At 36.9% G+C, this 19,876-nt stretch overlaps 2 protein-coding genes and 1 long non-coding RNA gene across 9 annotated transcripts in view; 2 read left to right on the top strand and 1 right to left on the bottom strand.

Moving 5' to 3' along the window:
- The window catches only part of INTS2 (integrator complex subunit 2), a 52,490-nt gene extending 42,139 nt beyond the window's left edge, over nucleotides 1-10,351 (top strand). For 4 of the 5 annotated variants that reach the window (XM_077852398.1, XM_077852397.1, XM_077852399.1 and 1 more), the window contains exons 20-25: nucleotides 1,995-2,193; nucleotides 4,675-4,926; nucleotides 5,491-5,598; nucleotides 5,728-5,833; nucleotides 7,239-7,415; nucleotides 8,246-10,351. In XM_077852398.1, coding sequence (XP_077708524.1) covers nucleotides 1,995-2,193; nucleotides 4,675-4,926; nucleotides 5,491-5,598; nucleotides 5,728-5,833; nucleotides 7,239-7,415; nucleotides 8,246-8,415 — 1,012 coding nt within the window. In that variant the 3' untranslated portion in view covers nucleotides 8,416-10,351. The remainder of the gene's footprint in view (nucleotides 1-1,994; nucleotides 2,194-4,674; nucleotides 4,927-5,490; nucleotides 5,599-5,727; nucleotides 5,834-7,238; nucleotides 7,416-8,245) is intronic. The other variant, XM_077852401.1, reaches the window with a different exon arrangement.
- LOC144286229 (uncharacterized) lies at nucleotides 7,279-12,267 on the bottom strand. Its single transcript, XR_013354287.1, has 2 exons — nucleotides 11,643-12,267; nucleotides 7,279-8,360 (listed from the first exon to the last, which is right to left on the bottom strand). It is a non-coding gene; the product is annotated as an uncharacterized LOC144286229 (long non-coding RNA).
- Nucleotides 11,792-19,876, top strand: part of BRIP1 (BRCA1 interacting DNA helicase 1) — a 181,670-nt gene continuing 173,585 nt past the window's right edge. Inside the window, exons 1-4 of one of the 3 annotated variants that reach the window (XM_077852395.1) lie at nucleotides 11,792-12,103; nucleotides 14,181-14,303; nucleotides 16,068-16,179; nucleotides 18,410-18,580. In XM_077852395.1, coding sequence (XP_077708521.1) covers nucleotides 14,211-14,303; nucleotides 16,068-16,179; nucleotides 18,410-18,580 — 376 coding nt within the window. In that variant the 5' untranslated portion in view covers nucleotides 11,792-12,103; nucleotides 14,181-14,210. The remainder of the gene's footprint in view (nucleotides 12,104-14,180; nucleotides 14,304-16,067; nucleotides 16,180-18,409; nucleotides 18,581-19,876) is intronic. The other 2 variants (XM_077852396.1, XM_077852393.1) reach the window with 2 other exon arrangements.

Here is a 19,876-nt window from a genome sequence, read left to right as displayed (position 1 = left end):
TATTTTTTGTTATTATCAATATTACTGTGGTGACTATTCTATATACTATTTCCTTAGAGCAGATTCTTTTTAAAAAATATTTTATTTTTTAATATATATTGAAATAATCTCTGTGTCCAATGTGGGGTTCAAACTCAGAACCCTGAGATCAAGAGTTGTATGCTCTTCCAAGTGAGCCAGCCAAGCCAACCCAGAACAGATTCTTAAAAATGGAATTGTAGGGGAAAAGTAACACTCTTATTTTCAAGACTTTTGTATTTTTTATATTCATATTTTGATTCATATTCATATTTTCATTCTGCCACCTAGAAAGGCTGGACCAGTTTACATTTCCAAAGCAGTGTTTGATATTATACTTTACTACTTTATATAGGTAAAAACTTGATTTTTATTTTAATTTTTTCTAAAGATTTTATTTATTTGAGAGTGAGTGAGAGAGCACAAGCCAGGGGGATAGGCAGAGGGAGAGGGAGAAGCAGGCTCCCCGTTGAGCAGGGAGCCTGATGTGGGGCTCTATCCCAGGACCCTGGGATTATGACCTGAGCTGAAAGTAGATGCTTAACTGACTGAGGGTGACTAAGGGTGGCACCCTTAGTCAATTTGTATTTTAGATTGAATATTTTAATATGCTTATTGGCTATTGATATCGTTTCTTTCTATTTTAGTCTAGTTTTTTATTGAAATGCTTATTTTTTTTTGATTTGGAAAGAGTTCTTCATAAAGGATATTAGCTCTTGCAGTTTTTTTCTTTGTTCTATTTTGCCTTTTTTTTAAAGATTTTATTTATTTATTCATGAGAACACACACAGAGAGAGAGAGAGACAGAGACACAGACACAGGCAGAGGGAGAAGCAGGAATCCATGTGGGATTCGATCCTGGGTCTCCAGGATTAGGCCCTGGGCTGAAGGCGGTGCTAAACCGCTGAGCCACCTGGGCTGCCCCAATTTTGCCTTTTAATTTTGTTAATTTAAAAAAATTTTTTTACTAAGTGATCATTCATATTATTTTTTATATATTTTTAAAGATTTTATTTATTAGAGAGAACAGGTGCGTGCCCATGAGTTGGGGGAGGGGCAGAGTGAGAAACAGAATCCCGCTGAGCACAGAGCCCCATGCAAGGCTGAATCCCAGGACCCCGAGATCATGACCTGAGTCGAAATCAGATGCTTACTTGACTGAGCCACCCAAGCGCCCTGGGCTTGGCTTTTTAAATTTTAGTGGTTACTAATTTATCTATTTTTTTGTTTCCTTTTTTGTATGTAATTCTTGTATTTATTCTTACCTCCTTTAATTTAATCTGCAACAGTCTTTGTGGAATGAATAACTGTAAATAACTTTTCTCAGGTCAAGTGGATGAAGCACTTTTGGAATAGTGAGTTGTCTTGCTCCAAAGGAGAAACAGGAATAGAAAGAATAAATATTCTGTTCTAGTTTCCTTCATCTTATCAATTGTAGAATGTTTCTCTTTGAGGACAGCTGCTTTGCAGGTTCCTACTTAAGAGATTTACTGGTAGTACTGCTCTTTTTGCAAAAGGGCATACGTTATATTTGATTTTAGTTGATGAGATGAAATAGATAATATTTAATATGTATTCAATATAATCAAAATATAGAGGATAGGATAAATCTATTAAACTTTTTAAATAAATATTTCAGTGTAGGGCAGCTTAGGTGGCTCAGCAGTTTAGCGCCTGCCTTCTGCCCAGGGCGTGATCCTGGAGTCCTGGGATTGAGTCCCACATTGGGCTCACTGCATGGAGCCTGCTTCTCCCTCTGCCTGTGTCTGCCTCTCTCGCTCTGTGTCTCTGCCTCTCTCGCTCTGTGTCTTTCATGAATAAATAAAATCTTAAAAAAATAAAATAAATATTTCAGTGTAATAAGAGTACTACAACTCTTTAGGTTTTTTAGGTACTATTCACCACTGATTGATCATATTCTGAGTAATTTATAAATTTATATTCTTTCTCATGTATTTTTCTTCTTTCTGTGTTAGATGCCCCCCACTGATGGATATCACTCTACACATGTTGAATGGCTATCTGCTTGCATCCAAAGCCTACCTTAGTGCTCATCTGAAGGAAACAGCAGAGCAAGATAGGCCTTCCCAGAATAATACAATAGGTTTAGTTGGGCAAACTGATGGCCCTGAAGTTACCAGAGAAGAATTGAAAAATGCATTGCTGGCTGCTCAGGTAATAAAATTAGCCAAGAGGGGATCCCTGGGTGGCGCAGCGGTTTGGCGCCTGCCTTTGGCCCAGGGCGCGATCCTGGAGACCCGGGATCGAATCCCACATCAGGCTCCCGGTGCATGGAGCCTGCTTCTCCCTCTGCCTGTGTCTCTGCCTCTCTCTCTCTCTCTCTCTCTCTCTCTCTCTCTCTGACTATCATAAATAAATAAAAATTAAAAAAAATAAAAATAAAAAAATAAAATTAGCCAAGAAAGGGCATGGGTTTCCTGTTAATATAATTAGTTAAATAGATGGGATATGATAGCCCTCTATGTACAACAGTGACATGTTGTGCATGTCTTTCATTACAGAATGTATTATAGTTGTTTCCTTTGCTTCTGAATATCAGATGGACTATATTACTAAAATTAGGAATAATCTTCATAATATTAGTTTAATAGCCATTTAAATGAGATTTACATGTTAACAAAATATAAAACTTTTGTTTTTTTAAAATTGAAGGGTGGAGACAAACAGAACAAGTATATATATAATAAAATGTCAAGTAGTGGTAAATAGTATGACAATACAAGGAGTTGTTTTATATATAGAAAAGTTTTTAAAGATTTTATTTATTTGACAGAGAGAGAGAGAGAGAACACTAGCTGAGGTTGCTGCAGGCAGAGGGAGAGGGAGAAGCAGGCTTCCTTCCTGGTGAGCAGGGAGCCAGATGTGAGGCTTTGATCCTAGGACCCTGAGATTGTGACCTGTGCTGAAGGCAGATGCTTAACTTACGGAGCCAGTCAGGGGCCCTTAGAAAAGTTTTATAACAATGTAGGATTTTCCGAAGCCTTTAGTCATTTTTAAGTAAGTCAGGAGATGTGAGATGATTAAAAGTTAAGCAATTTGAGGTCTTCAAAGTAGAAATGTTTTCTTAGTTTGAAACATATCTTCTGAAATATTTTTACTGACAATAAGGGGAATTAGAGCAATAGTATAGGTCCACAATCCCTTATCTGTGATACAGAAATCAAATAAGCTATGAAAACTGAAGCACTTTTTCGGTAATTCAGTTGGCAGAAAGACCTGACTTGACGTGATCTCATTTTTGAGAAAACTTGACCTGAATTGATATGAGGCTATTTATGGCTTTATCTCACTTATTGTGAATGTTGTTTTACTGCAGAAATGTGAGTATATTTGACTGCACTGTGTGCTACCCTAGTCTCTCCTGGAGATATTATATAATATTACATTAAAAAGAATTCTGACTTCTAAAATTAATCTGGTCCTCAGAATTTCAGGTAACTAATTGAGGATCATACTAGTTACCATTTATATAATGCTTACTATGTGCTGAGTGCTATTCTAAGTTCTTTATGTATATTAACTCATTTAATCTTTATAGCCAATCTGTTAGGCATGGAGTATTATCCATTTTGATAGATTAGGAAAATGAGACCTAGGGAGGTTAAGCCACTTGCTTAAGGCTACACATTAATAAGTGGCAGAGCTAGTATTCAAGCCTGGGTAGTCTCACACCAGAGTTTACAAACAAAAACACAACAAAACAATAACTCCAGACCAAAAACCCTTCAACCCAAGAATGATAATTATAAAATAAAACTTACTTTACTTTATAATCATTCGTAAAAACAGGTGAAATAATTATTTTCTTCTATTCCAGGCAGTGGCTGTCTTCCAGAGATACATGTCATATATTCTCTTTCTCTCTCTCTTTTTTTTTTTTTTTTTTTTTACCTCTTCCTGCTAGTTAAAAATGATTCTAGCTCTCCTTTATATGTAGGGGCATCAAATGGATCACCCCTCAGGAAATTACTGTTCTATGAAATGACACTCAAGCTTATAGACTGAGCAACAGTGATTTGTACAGGGGGAATAGATGGTAAGGCAGACTTTTTCTTTGCAAAACCAGGGCCATAAAGAGCCCATCTTCAAATTAAAAGTGAAAAAGCTTTAGGAAGTGACTTTTAGGTATTAATTATTAACCACCATCTTCAGAGGAATTACTTAATTGGTGAGGAAAAACAAGCAGTTGAGAAAAAGAGGGGAATACAGGATAGGATCTCGGAAAATGTAGGAATTTAAGAGGAAAGGAAGGAGATTTTGGTGGAAGTCATTTTTTGCTTAGGCCCTGTTTAGGATGTCACTTAATCAGAATACTCCTCTTCTAATTTTTTTTTTTTAATTTATTTATGATAGTCACAGAGAGAGAGAGAGAGAGAGAGGCAGAGACACAGGCAGAGGGAGAAGCAGGCTCCATGCACTGGGAGCCTGATGTGGGATTCGATCCCGGGTCTCCAGGATCGCGCCCTGGGCCAAAGGCAGGCGCCAAACCGCTGCGCCACCCAGGGATCCCGGATCCCTTTTTTTTTAAAGAAACTGTTATTTTACCACTTTTGTTCATGTGAAAACAAGATTAGATTTGGTTTTCAAATAAAATTTTCAGAAAATTCTTAAATGCACTGTTCTGTTTGCTTGTAGGATAGTGCAGCTGTCCAGATTCTCTTGGAGATCTGCTTACCTACTGAAGAAGAGAAGGCAAGGGGTGTTAATCCAGACAGCTTGCTAAGAAATGTTCAAAGTGTTATTACTACCAGTGCTTCAAATAAGGGAATGGAGGAAGGAGAAGACAATTTGCTCTGTAACCTTCGAGAAGTTCAGTGCCTTATCTGTTGTCTCTTACACCAGATGTACATTGCTGATCCCAACATTGCTAAACTTGTTCACTTTCAGGTGTGTTTTCAAAGAACAATCTTTATATGGTTGAACTTTATATCTGAGAAGGAGAGTGGTTTGATTACTAAACTAATAGGGATCAGTTAGAAATCAGAGATCACTCAAACGTTCATGGTCCTTTGTGATATGGCCAAAAATCCAGAGTTTTTAATTTTTTTTTTAAGATTTATTTATTTATGATAGACATAGAGAGAGAGAGGGAGAGAGAGAGGGAGAGAGGCAGAGACACAGGAGGAGAGAGAAGCAGGCTCCATGCCGGGAGCCCGACGTGGGACTTGATCCCGGGACTCCAGGATTGCGCCCTGGCCCAAAGGCAGGCGCCAAACTGCCGAGCCACCCAGGGATCCCCAAGTTTTTAGGTTTTATTTCACACTAATAGGTTCAGATAATTTATTCTAGTGCACCAGAAGGGTCAAATGCCAGGATTTATTTAGGGCACTGTAGCCTTCTGAGCAACTTTTACATAAAGGAAGTTAAATCTTCCTATGTATTTTTATCTGTATTTGACTTACAGGTCTTTTTTTTAATTTCTAACTTTTCCCCCCTTTCTTGTTGAGATAGGGTTATCCATGTGAACTTTTACCTCTGACCGTCGCAGGTATTCCATCTATGCACATTTGTCTGGATTTCATACCTGAGCTTATTGCACAGCCAGAACTTGAAAAACAGGTAATGAGCATTTTGGAGGTTTAGGAAAATTTTAATCTCCCTCCAGTCCTGCTAGTTATCAAACATTTAAAAAATTTTAATACTTAAGGATTCCTCAGAAACATGTAACATTTTGATTTTGTATTGCAGATATTTGCTATCCAGTTGCTTTCTCATTTGTGTATCCAGTATGCATTACCAAAGTCACTCAGTGTGGCTCGCTTAGCTGTGAATGTCATGGGAACTTTGCTAACAGGTGTGTGGTCAACCAACATCAATAACAAAGACTTCTAATGTAAAGTAGTACATATTTTTACTGAATTTAATAGTATGATGTTCTTGTGTTACCAGTAGTTTAATTTACACCGTCTTTTCAGTTATTCTTTTGAAAAATTTTTAATTTCAAATGTGATTTATAGTGTAGAGGAGATGAATAGGTAGGCAAATTGTATCTTTCATTTTGTGAATGATTATATATAGATTTAAGTAAATATAATAAGTTTTCAGGGGCTCCTGGGTGGCTCAATTGGTTGATGTCAGACTCTTGATTTCGGCCAAGGTCAAGATCTTATGGTTGTGGAATCACACCCTGCACTGGGCTCTGTGCTCAGTGCAGAGTCTGCTTCAGATTTGATCCCCATTCCAGTTGGCCCCTTCCCCTGCTCACACATGTGCATGCTATCTTTCTGTCACTCTCTCTCTCTCTCTTTTTTAAAAAATATTTTATTTATTTATTCATGAGAGACACAGAGAGAGAGGCAGAGGGAGAAGCAGGCTCCATCCAGGGAGCCCGATGTGGGACTTGCACCGGAGTTCCGGGATCACGCCCTGAGCCAGAGGCAGATGCACTTAACTGCTGAGCCACCCAGGCGTCCCGTCTCTCTCTAAATAAATAAATAAAATCTTTAAAAAAAAAAACAAACTTTTACAAATGAAAATCAGGTCTGCTTTCTGAATGTAATTATATCAACAGAAAACAAATTATAATTTATTACAAAGGCTTAGAGTTCCAGAAAAATACAGTCATGATATATAAATAAGAGAAAAAAATATAGTTTCCTTAAGTTCTAAAACTAAACTAGTTTTAGATACTAGATGAATGTTTTAATCACTGTCTGGTTTGCAGAGTAAAATGGTATCAAAATAAACTATTTTAAAAGATATGTAATTAAAAAATATGTAATTCAGTCTTTTAAAGTTATGGCTTAGTTAATTTCATATTCTTTCTTAGTGGTCCCACAATACTTTGTTCATTTTTCTTTTCGTTTTTATTATTTTTAGTGGTTGGGAACTTAACTGCCTGAGTTCAATCCCAACTCCACTAGCTGGCTGTGTAGCCTTGAAAAGTTTCTTAATCTAAGATTCATTTAGGGTTTTTCTCCTCTATAAAAGAGGTATCATAATACTACTTTCCTCATTTATGAGGCTGTGAGAATTAAATAACATAATTCACTCAAAGTGCTTGAGAATAAGAATTTACATGTTGGATGATGGCTATCTACTAGATTATAAGCTCCCTGAAAGCAAGGATCAGACTTATCTTAGAAAATTTAGTAATCTGCACAGAGTGTGGTGCTTAGTATTAATATGGCTATTATATTTAATAGGCCATATATGTTTAATTTATATTTGTAAAGTATTGTTTAACTTCTTTCCAACAGTTTTAACACAGGCTAAGCGGTATGCTTTTTTCATGCCAACTCTGCCAAGTTTGGTCTCTTTTTGTCGAGCATTTCCTCCACTGTATGAAGATATTATGTCTTTGCTGATCCAAATAGGGCAAGTCTGTGCCTCTGATGTTGCCACTCAGACAAGAGACATTGATCCAATTATTACACGTAAGTAGTAACTTATTTTCAAAGTTTTGTTTTTTTTTATGATAGTCACACAGAGAGAGAGAGAGAGAGAGAGAGGCAGAGACATAGACAGAGGGAGAAGCAGGCTCCATGCACTGGGAGCCCGACGTGGGATTCGATCCCGGGTCTCCAGGATCGCGCCCTGGGCCAAAGGCAGGCGCTAAACCACTGCGCCACCCAGGGATCCCCTCTAAGTTGTTTTAATGTCAAACAAAAGGCCAAACTCCTTTCTAGATTCCTTGCATTATTTTTTTTATAATAAATTTATTTTTTATTGATGTTCAATTTACCAACAATACAGAATAACACCCAGTGCTCATCCCGTCAAGTGCCCCCCTCAGTGCCCGTCACCCAGTCACCCCCATCCTCCGCCCTCCTCCCCTTCTACCACCCCTAGTTCGTTTCCCAGATTTAGGAGTCTTTATGTTCTGTCTCCCTTTCTGATATTTCCCACACATTTCTTCTCCCTTCCCTTATATTCCCTTTCACTATTATTTATATTCCCCAAATGAATGAGAACATATAATGTTTGTCCTTCTCCTACTGACTTACTTCACTCAGCATAATACCCTCCAGTTCCATCCACGTTGAAGCAAATGGTGGGTATTTGTCGTTTCTAATGGCTAATATTCCATTGTATACATAAACCACATCTTCTTTATCCATTCATCTTTCGATGGACACCGAGGCTCCTTCCACAGTTTGGCTATTGTGGACATTGCTGCTATAAACATCAGAGTGCAGGTGTCCCGGCCTTTCATTGCATAGATTCCTTGCATTAATTAATTAATTTATTTTCCTTATGTTTTTAGGTCTTCAGCAAATAAAGGAGAAGCCAAGTGGATGGTCTGGTATCTGTAAAGATCCACTTTATAAAAATGGATCTGGGGACACTGGAAGTATGGATCCTGATGTACAGCTCTGTCACTGTATTGAAAGCACAATAATTGAAATAATAAACATGAGTGTTAGTGGAATTTAGAAAAAAGTAAAACAAAAAAATGAAGCTGTTTGCTGCATATACTCAATTTGAAACTGCATCTTATAACAACTCTAACCTGAATGGGAACAATAACGTCTTGAAATCATTAAACGATTCAGTTCAACATGAGTATAATTTAGAACTCTCTTAAGGATTATGCTTGCTTGTATTTGATTGGCACTTCTTTGGATCTACTTTTCTGGTATGTTTATACTGTAGCAGTGGAGTGTTTTTTGTTTTTTGTTTTTTGTTTTTTTCTATTGGGAGCACATTTAAGAAACTCATTACTAGAAAATGAATTTGGCCTTGTTTAGCTTTCGCGATGAAGAAACAGTGCCATGCCTTTAATTTCTTATAAAGATCAATCTCTGGGTAGCCCTAGTGTTTAAGGTCAGCTAGTAACAGTGAGTGTGACAATGATGCAATGATGAAATGGAGAAAAAGGGAAGGGAGAATTCAGGAAAAATTAGGAGTTTAAATACCCAATAGAAATCACTAAAACTTGCAATGCAAGTAATAGTAATGTAAGGTAGAATTCTGCTTCTCTAGAAATAGTATTGAGAAGACTTTAAAAAAGGCAGATGGCTTTTTGTAAATGATTTCCATGGAATTACAGATGAGAATTTTAAGATTTTACATATTTGCTTCAATTTTTACTAATATGGAGACATATGTTTAAAGAGATATTTGAATAATTTGAAATTTTAAGATACTAATTTAAAAGTGTTTACAGAAACATCTTTGTGCAGAGAAGAATCTGAAAGGAGATCTCATTTAATTTTTTTTATAAGATTTATTTTTATAATGTTTAACTGACTTACCTAATGGTCAGTGGGGGGGGGAATACATTGGTATCTAATTAAAGTTTAGAGCAGCGAAACAGGCTAGATTAAAGAGCCCTTGGTGTGCTATCAGGATTATAATTCACATCATAATTTTAGAAGATCTCTGAGTAAGAAATATATATATATAGTGTTTGGACCTCAGGAAAAATTTAAAAGTATGTAATGTACCATGTTGTTGAAGGATTTTGCATTTGTCTGTTAGTAACTTCCATTGATTAGGTAGATGCATTCAGGTAACTCATAATCCTAATTTTTTTCCTTAGTTAAATATCCAGTGTAGAAGTTATTTCTCATTGCTTTCTGAGATAATGCCTGAGTGATACACACTCCTCACAACCACTGCCCCAGTCCCCTACCTTGAAACAGACCTCTTCACTTGTAAAAGAAATTAGGTAGGCTAATAAGAAAGTGTGATTTTTAAGAAAAGAAATTTAACTTCAGTCTTCTCACTACATTATAGGCACATGTCAGTTTCCTCCTTTGTAAAACTTGATTACTACTGGCCCTACCTCATAAGGGTATTATATAAGAATTAATTTGTAACTGTTTCAAATCATGAAGTACACAGTATCCTAGATGATAGACTATTTATAACTTTTATTAGATGCTTAATGTTCAAGTAAGTAATTTTGATGCAAAAAGTAAAAGCATACACTTAAAAAATACCATAAGAATTTTCATATTTTTAAACAAGGCAGTTTTATAAGTCTTTTAAGATTAAATACAACTGCTCCTGTTTTGTTTAGTTTAGTTTTTAAACTGAGGCTTTGAAATATTTTGTGTGAGTAGGTAATCTATAGGAGTTCAGAAAAGGTTGAAATATGTTTTCTAACTAAATGCAGTGCACATTCCTGGATCACTTTTCAAAGACTGGTCAAAACCTGCTGTGTTAAAATAACATATGCTGTTTTTCATCAGATTTGTTGATGATGTAAATAAATGTGTAAATATATTAGTAAATGTTAATATTCATGTATTTTAAGTTAAGGTTCTAAGATTTGTCACAATGTGATTTTTTTTATTCAAGTGAAAGATGTGTGCAGCTATTTTGAATATTGGTTTTTAAACATTCATATTCTTTATCAAATGAACTTGTGGTTTTTTGTGTTTCATTTCACTGCTGCTGACTTGAAAGGGACATTTTGAGGGACTGGAGTCCAGGACTCTCTGGCTCCAGAATCTATGTGTGTCCCTTTTCTATTATGCCATGTACATCAAATGACAATACAAGGTTAGAGTCGGTTGAGAGCCTTACGAATTTAGGAGAGGAAAATCAGAATAGTTTCCCTGGAGCAGTAACTTAAAAGATTAGATATTTTAAATATGTGTAAATGCAGAATAACAATTTGAAGTTATTTTTACAGTCTTATTTTTATAAATTATCCCTCAACTGTCTTAACAGTAAGTTATGTTTTTTGGTACTTTCTCTTCATCTTTGCTTATACACACATATTGTCACATAATGGAATTTACAGTACCCAGTTAGAGTCTGCTTTTTTTTCATTTACTTTTATATGGTATTGTTTTTTGCAAGTTGTTTACTTTTTTATAATTATGGTTTATAGCAATTTATCTTTATAATTATTTTATTTGCTTCATGATGATTGAATTGAGATAGCCATCTCCCTATTACTATACTGGGAAGTTTGTGATTTTTTTTTCAGTATTACAATAGGCATCGTTATCAAATTGAAGCATTATTTTTCTTTCTTTTAGATTACTTATTTAGGATAAATTTCTGAGTCTGAGATGACTGAAGGGCAGAATTTATTTTTAGACTAAGTTTTGGCGTTTGGGGACTAGTAAAAGTGAAAGTGAGGCAAACAAATCAGCTCGCCTCCTGCTGCTCCCTCCTGCCACACACCTCACTCTCAAACCAGTTTCTCGAATTTGTGAAAATGTCTCAGGTTTTGCTTTTGGGGGCACTAGTATTTTAGCCAAGTTTAGGCTATACAGAACTCTTTAAAAATAACAATTCAGAGAGATTAACCTAATTTTGAGAAAATTTAAGTGTACTTCTTAGCAAAGGAGAATAAACTGGTCTCGGGAGGGACAGAAGGTGGATGAGCCTTAATAGAGGTAGAAGTTACCTGGTGCTGGAAGACCTTGCGAGCGTTTGTCTGGTTTAATTTGGTACCTGAGGATGCCTTGAATATTATGAAATCTTGTCATCGAATCTTTTCGCCTGGTTTGGCTCAGTCTCGCAATTCCCGCCTCCATCTTTCCGATAGCGTGGCTACTAGTGAAGTTCGAATTTGAATTGCGTGGCACCGATGAATGCTCGGAGAACTCAGCAAGGCTTAGAGGTGTTTCCTTTCTGTCTACAGCTTTTAAGGCTAGAGACTTCGAGTTTCCAAGAAATCTTTGCACGACTTACATCACCGGTTTCAAAAAGTCCAACGGAGAGAACTCTTTTCCTTTAAATCCCCCAAATTTGGGAGAGTCCTTCCCTCTTCTGTCGCTCGCCTTCCGGTGCCGCCAAGTGCCCTGGGTCCGTTCATCTTGCGGAGGCTTCCATTGGATGTCAGAGTTCTCGCCCCCTAATCTTGCACCGGGATTGGCTACTTGAATCCTGATCGAGGCGGGTGATTGGTTGTCTGGGCTCATCCGGCGATTGGATGCCGGGAGTCGAGGGGGCGGGAGGCGGGAATTCGTCTGGGAGAGCGTTGTAGAGCGGACTCCTGCGGGCTGGAGCGGAAAGCCGAAGCCTCCCGCGGCCCGCTGAGGAAGGGAGAGAGGCGTGTGACCCTTTGCCAGCGCTCTGCTGTACTTGCGGATATCTGTTTCCTTTTCTCCCGTGAGTCGGAGCCCAGTCAGTGGTGCTTCAGTTTTCCTCAGGACAGGCAAGTTTGTCTCCCGTGCGGGGGGAGAGCGCGAAGCCTGCCGGCGGAGTGCTTTCTGCTTTCACCCAAACTCCTCGCCGGCCGGTCGGGGTTGGCTGGATCACCAGGGCCTCTGGGATCTCACCGGGCTGCGGGAGGAGGAGGGAGCCTGTCCTCCCCTCCCGGGAGCCCAGGCCTGTTAGGATAGACGGCGGCCCGCGCTCACTCTTGGCGGCAGGGGGCGACGGCGGGAGGCGGATAGTTGTGTATTTTGGGTTTTGTTTGCTTTATTCCATGTACGGGGGAAGCTACCCCTTTTGAGATGCCTGTTGCCACAACTGGGGCGGGGGATGGATTGATTTCGAGGTTCTATCTGAGTAACTAGGCCAGCGCTGAGCTGTTAGTTCAGATTAAAGGGTTGGGTTCCCCCAAATCTCATTCTCAGAGCTGCACAGAAGTAAAAAATACTACAACTGGAAAATACCTTAGAGTAGTGGTCCTTTTGGAGCACATAGGCCATGGTTAAGGTTTTACTGGCTCTCTAATCTTTTGCGTTGCTATTTCAACCATCCCTCCATCCCCAGATTGAGTCTACTAAATTTTTTCACTATTACAAAGTGCTATCAATGTATATCACCCCCCCCCTTTGAGTTATTTCTTTATTTCTGGGAATGAGAAATTTATGGACTCTCTTTTCAGAAAAAAAAATGCAGTCGTGCGCAGAAACTTCTGTATGCAATAGCAAGAGATCAGTTTCTGAATTTAATCTATTTTATTTTTTTAAAATAAATTTTTATTTATGATAGTCACACTGAGAGAGGGAGAGAGAGAGAGAGAGAGAGAGGCAGAGACACAGGCAGAGGGAGAAGCAGGCTCCATGCACCGGGAGCCCGACGTGGGATTCGATCCCGGGTCTCCAGGATCGCGCCCTGGGCCCAAGGCAGGCGCCAAACCGCTGCGCCACCCAGGGATCCCTGAATTTAATCTATTTTAGATTAAGAAAAGGTGGTTTAGAAAGAGGGAGATTAAAGTAGATCACTTCTGTTTTAGATACTAAAGTCTGTGCACATTTCTGTCCATTATGTTATTTTTTATTCTATTATTATTATTTTCAAAGGTTTTATTTATTTATTTGAGAGAGAGAGAGCAAGAGAGCACAAGTAGGGGTAGCGGGAGAGGGAGAAGCAGCAGGTGGGGCTCCATCCCAGGATCCTGGGATCATGACCTGACCTGAAGGCAGACACTTAACCAACTGAGCCACCTAGGCACCCCTCTATATTATTATTTTTTAAAGATTTTATTTATTTGAGAAAAAAAGATTTTATTTATTTGAGAGAGAATGAGCATGCGCAGAGGGAGAGGCAGAGGGACAAGCAGAGTCCCAGCTGACAAAGAGAGTCCCTGTGGGGCTAGATCCCAGGACCCTGAGATCTTGAACTGAGGTGAAGTGTGAAGCTTAGTGACTGAACCATCCAGGTGCCACAGAGTGCCTTAAGTACATGTAGTGTACAGACATTGTTATTTAATTTTGAACTCCGTGTCTGGCTAATTCTTGTGAAAACCCTATCAAATGAGCAGTATTATCTACATTTCACAGATGAAGAAATTAGCTCTGAGAGGTTAAGTGACTCACACAGAAAAATTCAAATTTAGATGTGCTTTAGTCCAAACTCACCTTTCCATTATACCCCCCTGACCCTTAAATACGAATTATTGGGAGCCTACTAAGTGTCAAGGCATTTTCTCTTTCACAACAGTTTAAGTTAGGAGTTACTACAAATAAGGATCTTAGTCTAGAGCAGTGAAGAGACATGATCAAGGTAACATATCTGAGTTGTTTTCAGAACCTGGTCTAGAGTTATATTTTCTAACTCCTAGTCCACAGCTTTGGCATGGCAGTGATACAAATCCATACTTGTCAGATTCCAAGACATCCACTGTCATTTATAAGACTAGGACATTCTTTTACTTCCCCATTTGTTTTGTTTAAACATTTATTCCAATTTTTATTTCCAGACATCTGTTCTAGTGTTGGATATCTGTTTTTTTTTTTTTTTGAATGACATTGTTTCAATATTGATTTTCATTTCTGTTGCAGTTACGAATCTGAAGTAAATAGTAAAGCATAATGTCTTCATTGTGGTCTGAATATACAATTGGTGGGGTGAAGATTACCTTTCCTTATAAAGCTTACCCATCACAGCTTGCTATGATGAATTCTGTAAGTATCTTTTAATAGTTAATTTTTTAGTAAGATAGGTGCTTACAATTCATGAGACTGTTCATTTTTTTAGATGGTAAATGGATTGAAAATATTTGCCAGGTTCATTGAAAAACATCTAGCCTTAAAAAGAAAAAAAGAACATCTAGCCTTTGGAAAAGTAGTACTGATCACTGCTAAACTGTATATTTCATGGTTATAATGGAGACAAAGAGAACATTCTGAAAAACATTCTTATTCCCCCCCCCCCTTTTTTTGTAAAGATTTTATTTATTTATTCATGAGAGACACACAGAGAGAGGCAGAGACATAGGCAGAGGGAGAAGCAGACTCATCACAGAGAGCCCAATGTGAGACCTGATCCTGGGTCTCCAGGATCACGCCCTGGGCCAGAGGCGGCGCCAAACCGACAAGCCACCCTGACTGCCCTGAGAAACATTCTTAGCTCAGTTGGAACTTGTATTTACTTTGCAGAATAACTGTCTTTTTTTTTTTTTTTTTTATTTGTTAGAGAGAGACAGCAGAGCAGGGGGGTAAGGAAGGGTAGAGGGAGAAACAGACTCCCCACAGAGCAGGGAGCCCAACTCCAGCTTATCCTAGGACTTGAGGATCATTATCCCAGGCAAAGGCAGACACTTTATTGACTGAGCCACCCAGGCACCCCAGAATTACTGCTTTCTACAAAATATTTGCTATTACACAGAACATACTGTTCAGTATATTTCTCATCATAATTTTTTGAGATAGTTGTCATATAGCAAATTAATATAAAAACTTAAGTAAATCAAATTTCCAACTTTGTTAAATCTGAATATTTTATATTTACTTTATACCTTGTTTGTGAGCAATAGAATATTACTTCACACATTTTTAAATGTTGAATAATGACATGATACTTTACTTACCTGCAGAAGTTGACGTATTTTTTTTTTTTGCTTAATATTATTAAGATGTAGGCCTGTTGATTGTTAATCCATTTTACTTGCTGTATAGTATTCCATTATATGAATATATCAGAATTTTTTTGTCCATTTTCCTTTTAATAGACTTAAGTTGTTTACATTCTTTTTTTAGTTGTTTACATTCTTTAGCAATTATAAACAATGCTGCTATGAACTTTAAAAAAAAAAAAGATTTTATCTATTCATGAGAGACAGAGAGAGAGAGAGAGAGAGACATAGGCAAAGGGAGAAGCAGCCTCCATGAAGGGAGCCCGATGTGGGACTCGATCCCAGGACTCCAGGATCACCTGAGCCGAAGTCGGATGCTTAATCGCTGAGCCACCCAGGCATCCCTGCTATGAACTTTCTTATACAGGTTTCCTTGTGTTCATGTGGGAAAAGTTTGGGGTATATACATAAGACTGGACTTGCTGGAGTTGGGTATCTTCAACTTTCCTAGGAATTGTTAATTTCTTTACAGAGTGATTAACAATTTACACTCCCATGAGCAGTATCCTCCATTAAGTTTTCATCAAAGGTACTTATGTGCTATATTCTAGTTTTATAACATGATTCAGCAACAAACTGCTTCTCTTCACTTCTTTTTTGCTTGATATGTTTTTAAGGCCATAATAATTTTAGGGAGAGGTATAAAGAAATAAAGTCTAGGGTTAAGTAAGTATCGGTTCTCCCTCCTGCTATTGCTGTGTTCGTGGAAGTGCATTCTTACTTCTCATTGTTATTGTATTTATATCTGATGGAGAGAGATCCTAATGAAGTAAATTGTTTATTGATTTTTTTTTTATTGTTTTTGTGTCCATAGATTGTCAGAGGATTAAACAGTAAGCAACATTGTTTGTTGGAGAGTCCTACAGGAAGTGGGAAAAGCTTAGCCTTACTTTGTTCTACTTTAGCATGGCAACAGTCTGTTAGTGGTAAGTAGTTGGTTGATATCTTCAGGTTCTTTATTGGGAACAGAAAAAGATATTTTAATAAAGTACTTTTTATCCAGAATGACTCAACCATATTCTAGCAAATTTAAGTACATATTGTTTTTTAAATATTTCTTTATAAGTTATATATATTCTTTTAAATTTTTTTCTTAAGATTTTGATTATTTACTTATTTATTTTAGAGAGAGCTAACAAGATAGAGCACAAGTAGGGGGAGTGGCAGAGGGAGAAACAGGTTTCCCGCTTGAGCAGGGAGCCTTTCAGCAGAGCTCAATCTTAGGATCCTGAGATCCTGACTTGAGCCAAAGACAGATGCTTGACACACCACCACTCAGGTGCCCCAAGTTACATATCTTCCAAAAGAATTTTAACAGAGCAAAATATGTTCAGTTAATTCTAAAACAGTTTTGAACATAATATAGTCTTTTATTTGATGAATTAGAGTATATATAAGAATCTTGGAGTGCTTACTTATCATTATGAAAATGATTATGATAATTTGTATGTAAAAGATATGAGATGAGGCTGTCGTGATGCTAGTAATTGCTTTGAGTACATTGTTTAATATATTTGCTTATCTATCCCTTCCTCACAACATTAGACCATGGAATATGTAAAGAAAACATTCTAATTGATTTTTCTATTTGTTTGGATGCCAGATAAGCAAAAGTTTACTGTAATATTGTTTTCATAAACATGTATTATTTTCCATTACTTTTATTTTATTTGCTAACAAAGGCCTAGTAACATTGACTTTTATGAAAGACTAGCTAATATACATAATGAGTCTGAAATACAGTTTTGGATATGTTTTAGTTACATAATTAGATGGGGATTTGACCTAAAGTACTAGGAAAATTTAAAGTTAACCACAGCGTATGTAGGTATGTATAAATGTATTTTCTTCTGTGTGGGGGTGTGTGTGTGTGTGTGTGTATATATAGTATCCCATTATATGAATATACCATATATATATATATTTTTTTAAAAGATTTATTTATTTATGATAGACATAGAGACAGAGAAAGGCAGAGACACAGGAGGAGGGAGAAGCAGGCCCATGCCGGGAGCCTGATGTGGGACTCGATCCCGGGACTCCAAGATCGCGCCCTGGGCCAAAGGCAGATGCTAAACTGCTGAGCCACCCAGGGATCCCCCATATATATATGTTTTTAAAAGGAAATGTGCGTGTAGCCCGGGTGGCTCAGCGGTTTAGCACCGCCTTCAGCCCAGGGCGTGATCCTGGAGCCCCGGGATCGAGTCCCATGTTGGCTCCCTGCATGGAGCCTGTTTCTCCCTCTGCCTGTGTCTCTGCCTCTCCCTCTCTCTCTCTTTCTCTTTGTGTGTCTCATAAATAAATAAATAAAATCTTTAAAAATAAATAAATAAAATGGGATAATCTGTTAATAACTTAAAATTTTAATGAGAGACTGAAAATTAGAATTATTATTTATGTAGTACAGATGGGAAAATAATGTCAGTACTGTTCATAGAAAATAAATTAATTATTCACCTTTTTTTAGTATCTCTGAACTGTATTTATACATGTAGGCAGTCACTTCTTGGCCTTTTGGGTAAGATCAAATGTAGTATACATGTAGGCACACAATGTAAACCTATTCTTATTATGTATTCTGTTTATTAAAAATTACTTGTTTTATTTAATTTGAATATTGATCTTAAAATATATTTTGATACATGTATCAGAACTGATACATCATGAAACATGTTTCTATTTGAAATAGATGTATAAAGTGGGAATGATTTAACCCTTATGTATTTACACTATTTAATATATTGGGCTTTCAGTTTCTTCAGGGAAATAGCAGTAATTAAGAATATCCTTTAGGTCTTTATTTTAATCTTCCCTACTTGATATTTTCATAAATGTCAGTATAAATGAATACCTGAATAGTTAACATTATTAATCTTTGACTATTAATTTTTACAAATTATGTAAATTGATGATAACTTCTCTTTATATATTTCTGTCATTAAGTGTCTCTCTCTTGTTGTAATTTGATGTTGGAGATAAGGTGACTAACTTGCCCAGATCTGCCACTTGCTTTTCTAAGTTTAGCACTGAAAATCTTATATCTTAGAAAACCCCCCAGTGTTGAGCAAATTGGATGGTTGCTTTCCCCAGTTGCAGAGGAAGATAAATGTTTTTTAAATGAGAAATATGACAACTTGAGATTCTTTCATTTTTTAGGGAAGCTAGTGGATGAAAGCTTAAGTAAAACTGAAGTATCATCGTCATGTTGTTGTGCATGCCATTCAAAGAATTTTACAAACATTGACTTAAACCAAGGAACTTCACATCATTTCAACAGTCCGAGTACACCACCTTCTGAAAGATATGACACTTCATCAACTTGTCAAGGTAGTTTATATTTTGCTTGGCTCTGTTGGTATCTGTAGTAGTCTTAAGTATTGCCGTTGTGAGACTTAATTAAGATAAATTTGTTTAGCCTGACTATGTATCTCCACCTAATTTCTCTGGAATTATTTTTATTTATTTATCTATCTATCTATCTATCTATTTATTTATTTATTTATTGGAATTATTTTTAGATAACACGTAGAATAGTTAGATATCCTTGGACTATTTTATTCTTGTCTTGATTTATAATTTATTTTGACATTTTGCTAGCTTAAATTTTTTTGAAGAGGGTAATGCACAATAAATGATATTTAGAAATTGATCTTATTTGTAGGCAGTATTATTAATTATATGTTAGGATTTTGGGGAGGTGCCTGATTGGCTCAGCTGGCTGGGTGTCCGACTCTTGGTTTCTGCTTAGGTAGTGATATCAGGGTTGTGGGATTGAACCTCTTGTCAGGCACTGTGCTAGATGGGGAGACTGCTTGGGATTCTCTCTCCTTTCCCTCTTCCCCTTCCTCTACTTGCATATGCCCACATTCTCTCTCTCTCTCTCAAATAAAATCTTAAAAAAAATTATATGTTAAAATTTTTTAAAACATACCGGTTTGTAAGACAAAATGTAATTTGTTTCGTTTATTCATCATTATGAGTTTGCTGGAACTTCTGAGGCCAATAAATCTTATATGAGGCTTTTTTAGAAAATATACATTAGCTTTTTAAATTAAAGTATAGCTGACACATTACATTACTTACATTAGTTTCAGATGTACAGCATAGTGATTCAACAAGTCTACGCATTATTCTGTACTCACCACAAGTGTCTCTACCGTACATCACCTTAATGCTATTACAGTGCCATTGACTATATTCCCTATGCTGTACCTTTTATCTCTGTTCATCTCTGTTTTTATCTCTGTGACTTACTCATTCTGTTCCTGGAAGCCTGTATCTTCTACTTCTCTCTGGCAACCATCAGTTTGTTCTCTGTATTTTGGGTCTATTTCTGCTTTTTGTTTATTCATTTGTTTTTTAAATTCCCCACATAAGTGAAATCATGTAGTATTTGTCTTTCACTGACTTATTTCACTTAACATAATACCCTCTAGGTCCATCCATGTTGTCACAAATGGCAAGAATTCATCCTTTTTTATGGCTGAATAGAGAATCAGGGATATTTTAAATATGATCCTTAAGTAGTTCTTACTATATTTATTTAAGGGAAATACACTTAGAATATCCAAGATTATTAATTTTAAAAAATATTTCTTTATCTTTGAGTATATGGAAAGGATT

This window comes from Canis aureus, chromosome 16 (assembly GCF_053574225.1).
Source record: "Canis aureus isolate CA01 chromosome 16, VMU_Caureus_v.1.0, whole genome shotgun sequence".
NCBI classification, from domain to species: Eukaryota; Metazoa; Chordata; class Mammalia; order Carnivora; family Canidae; genus Canis; species Canis aureus.
This window is presented reverse-complemented; position numbering and strand designations above follow the sequence as displayed.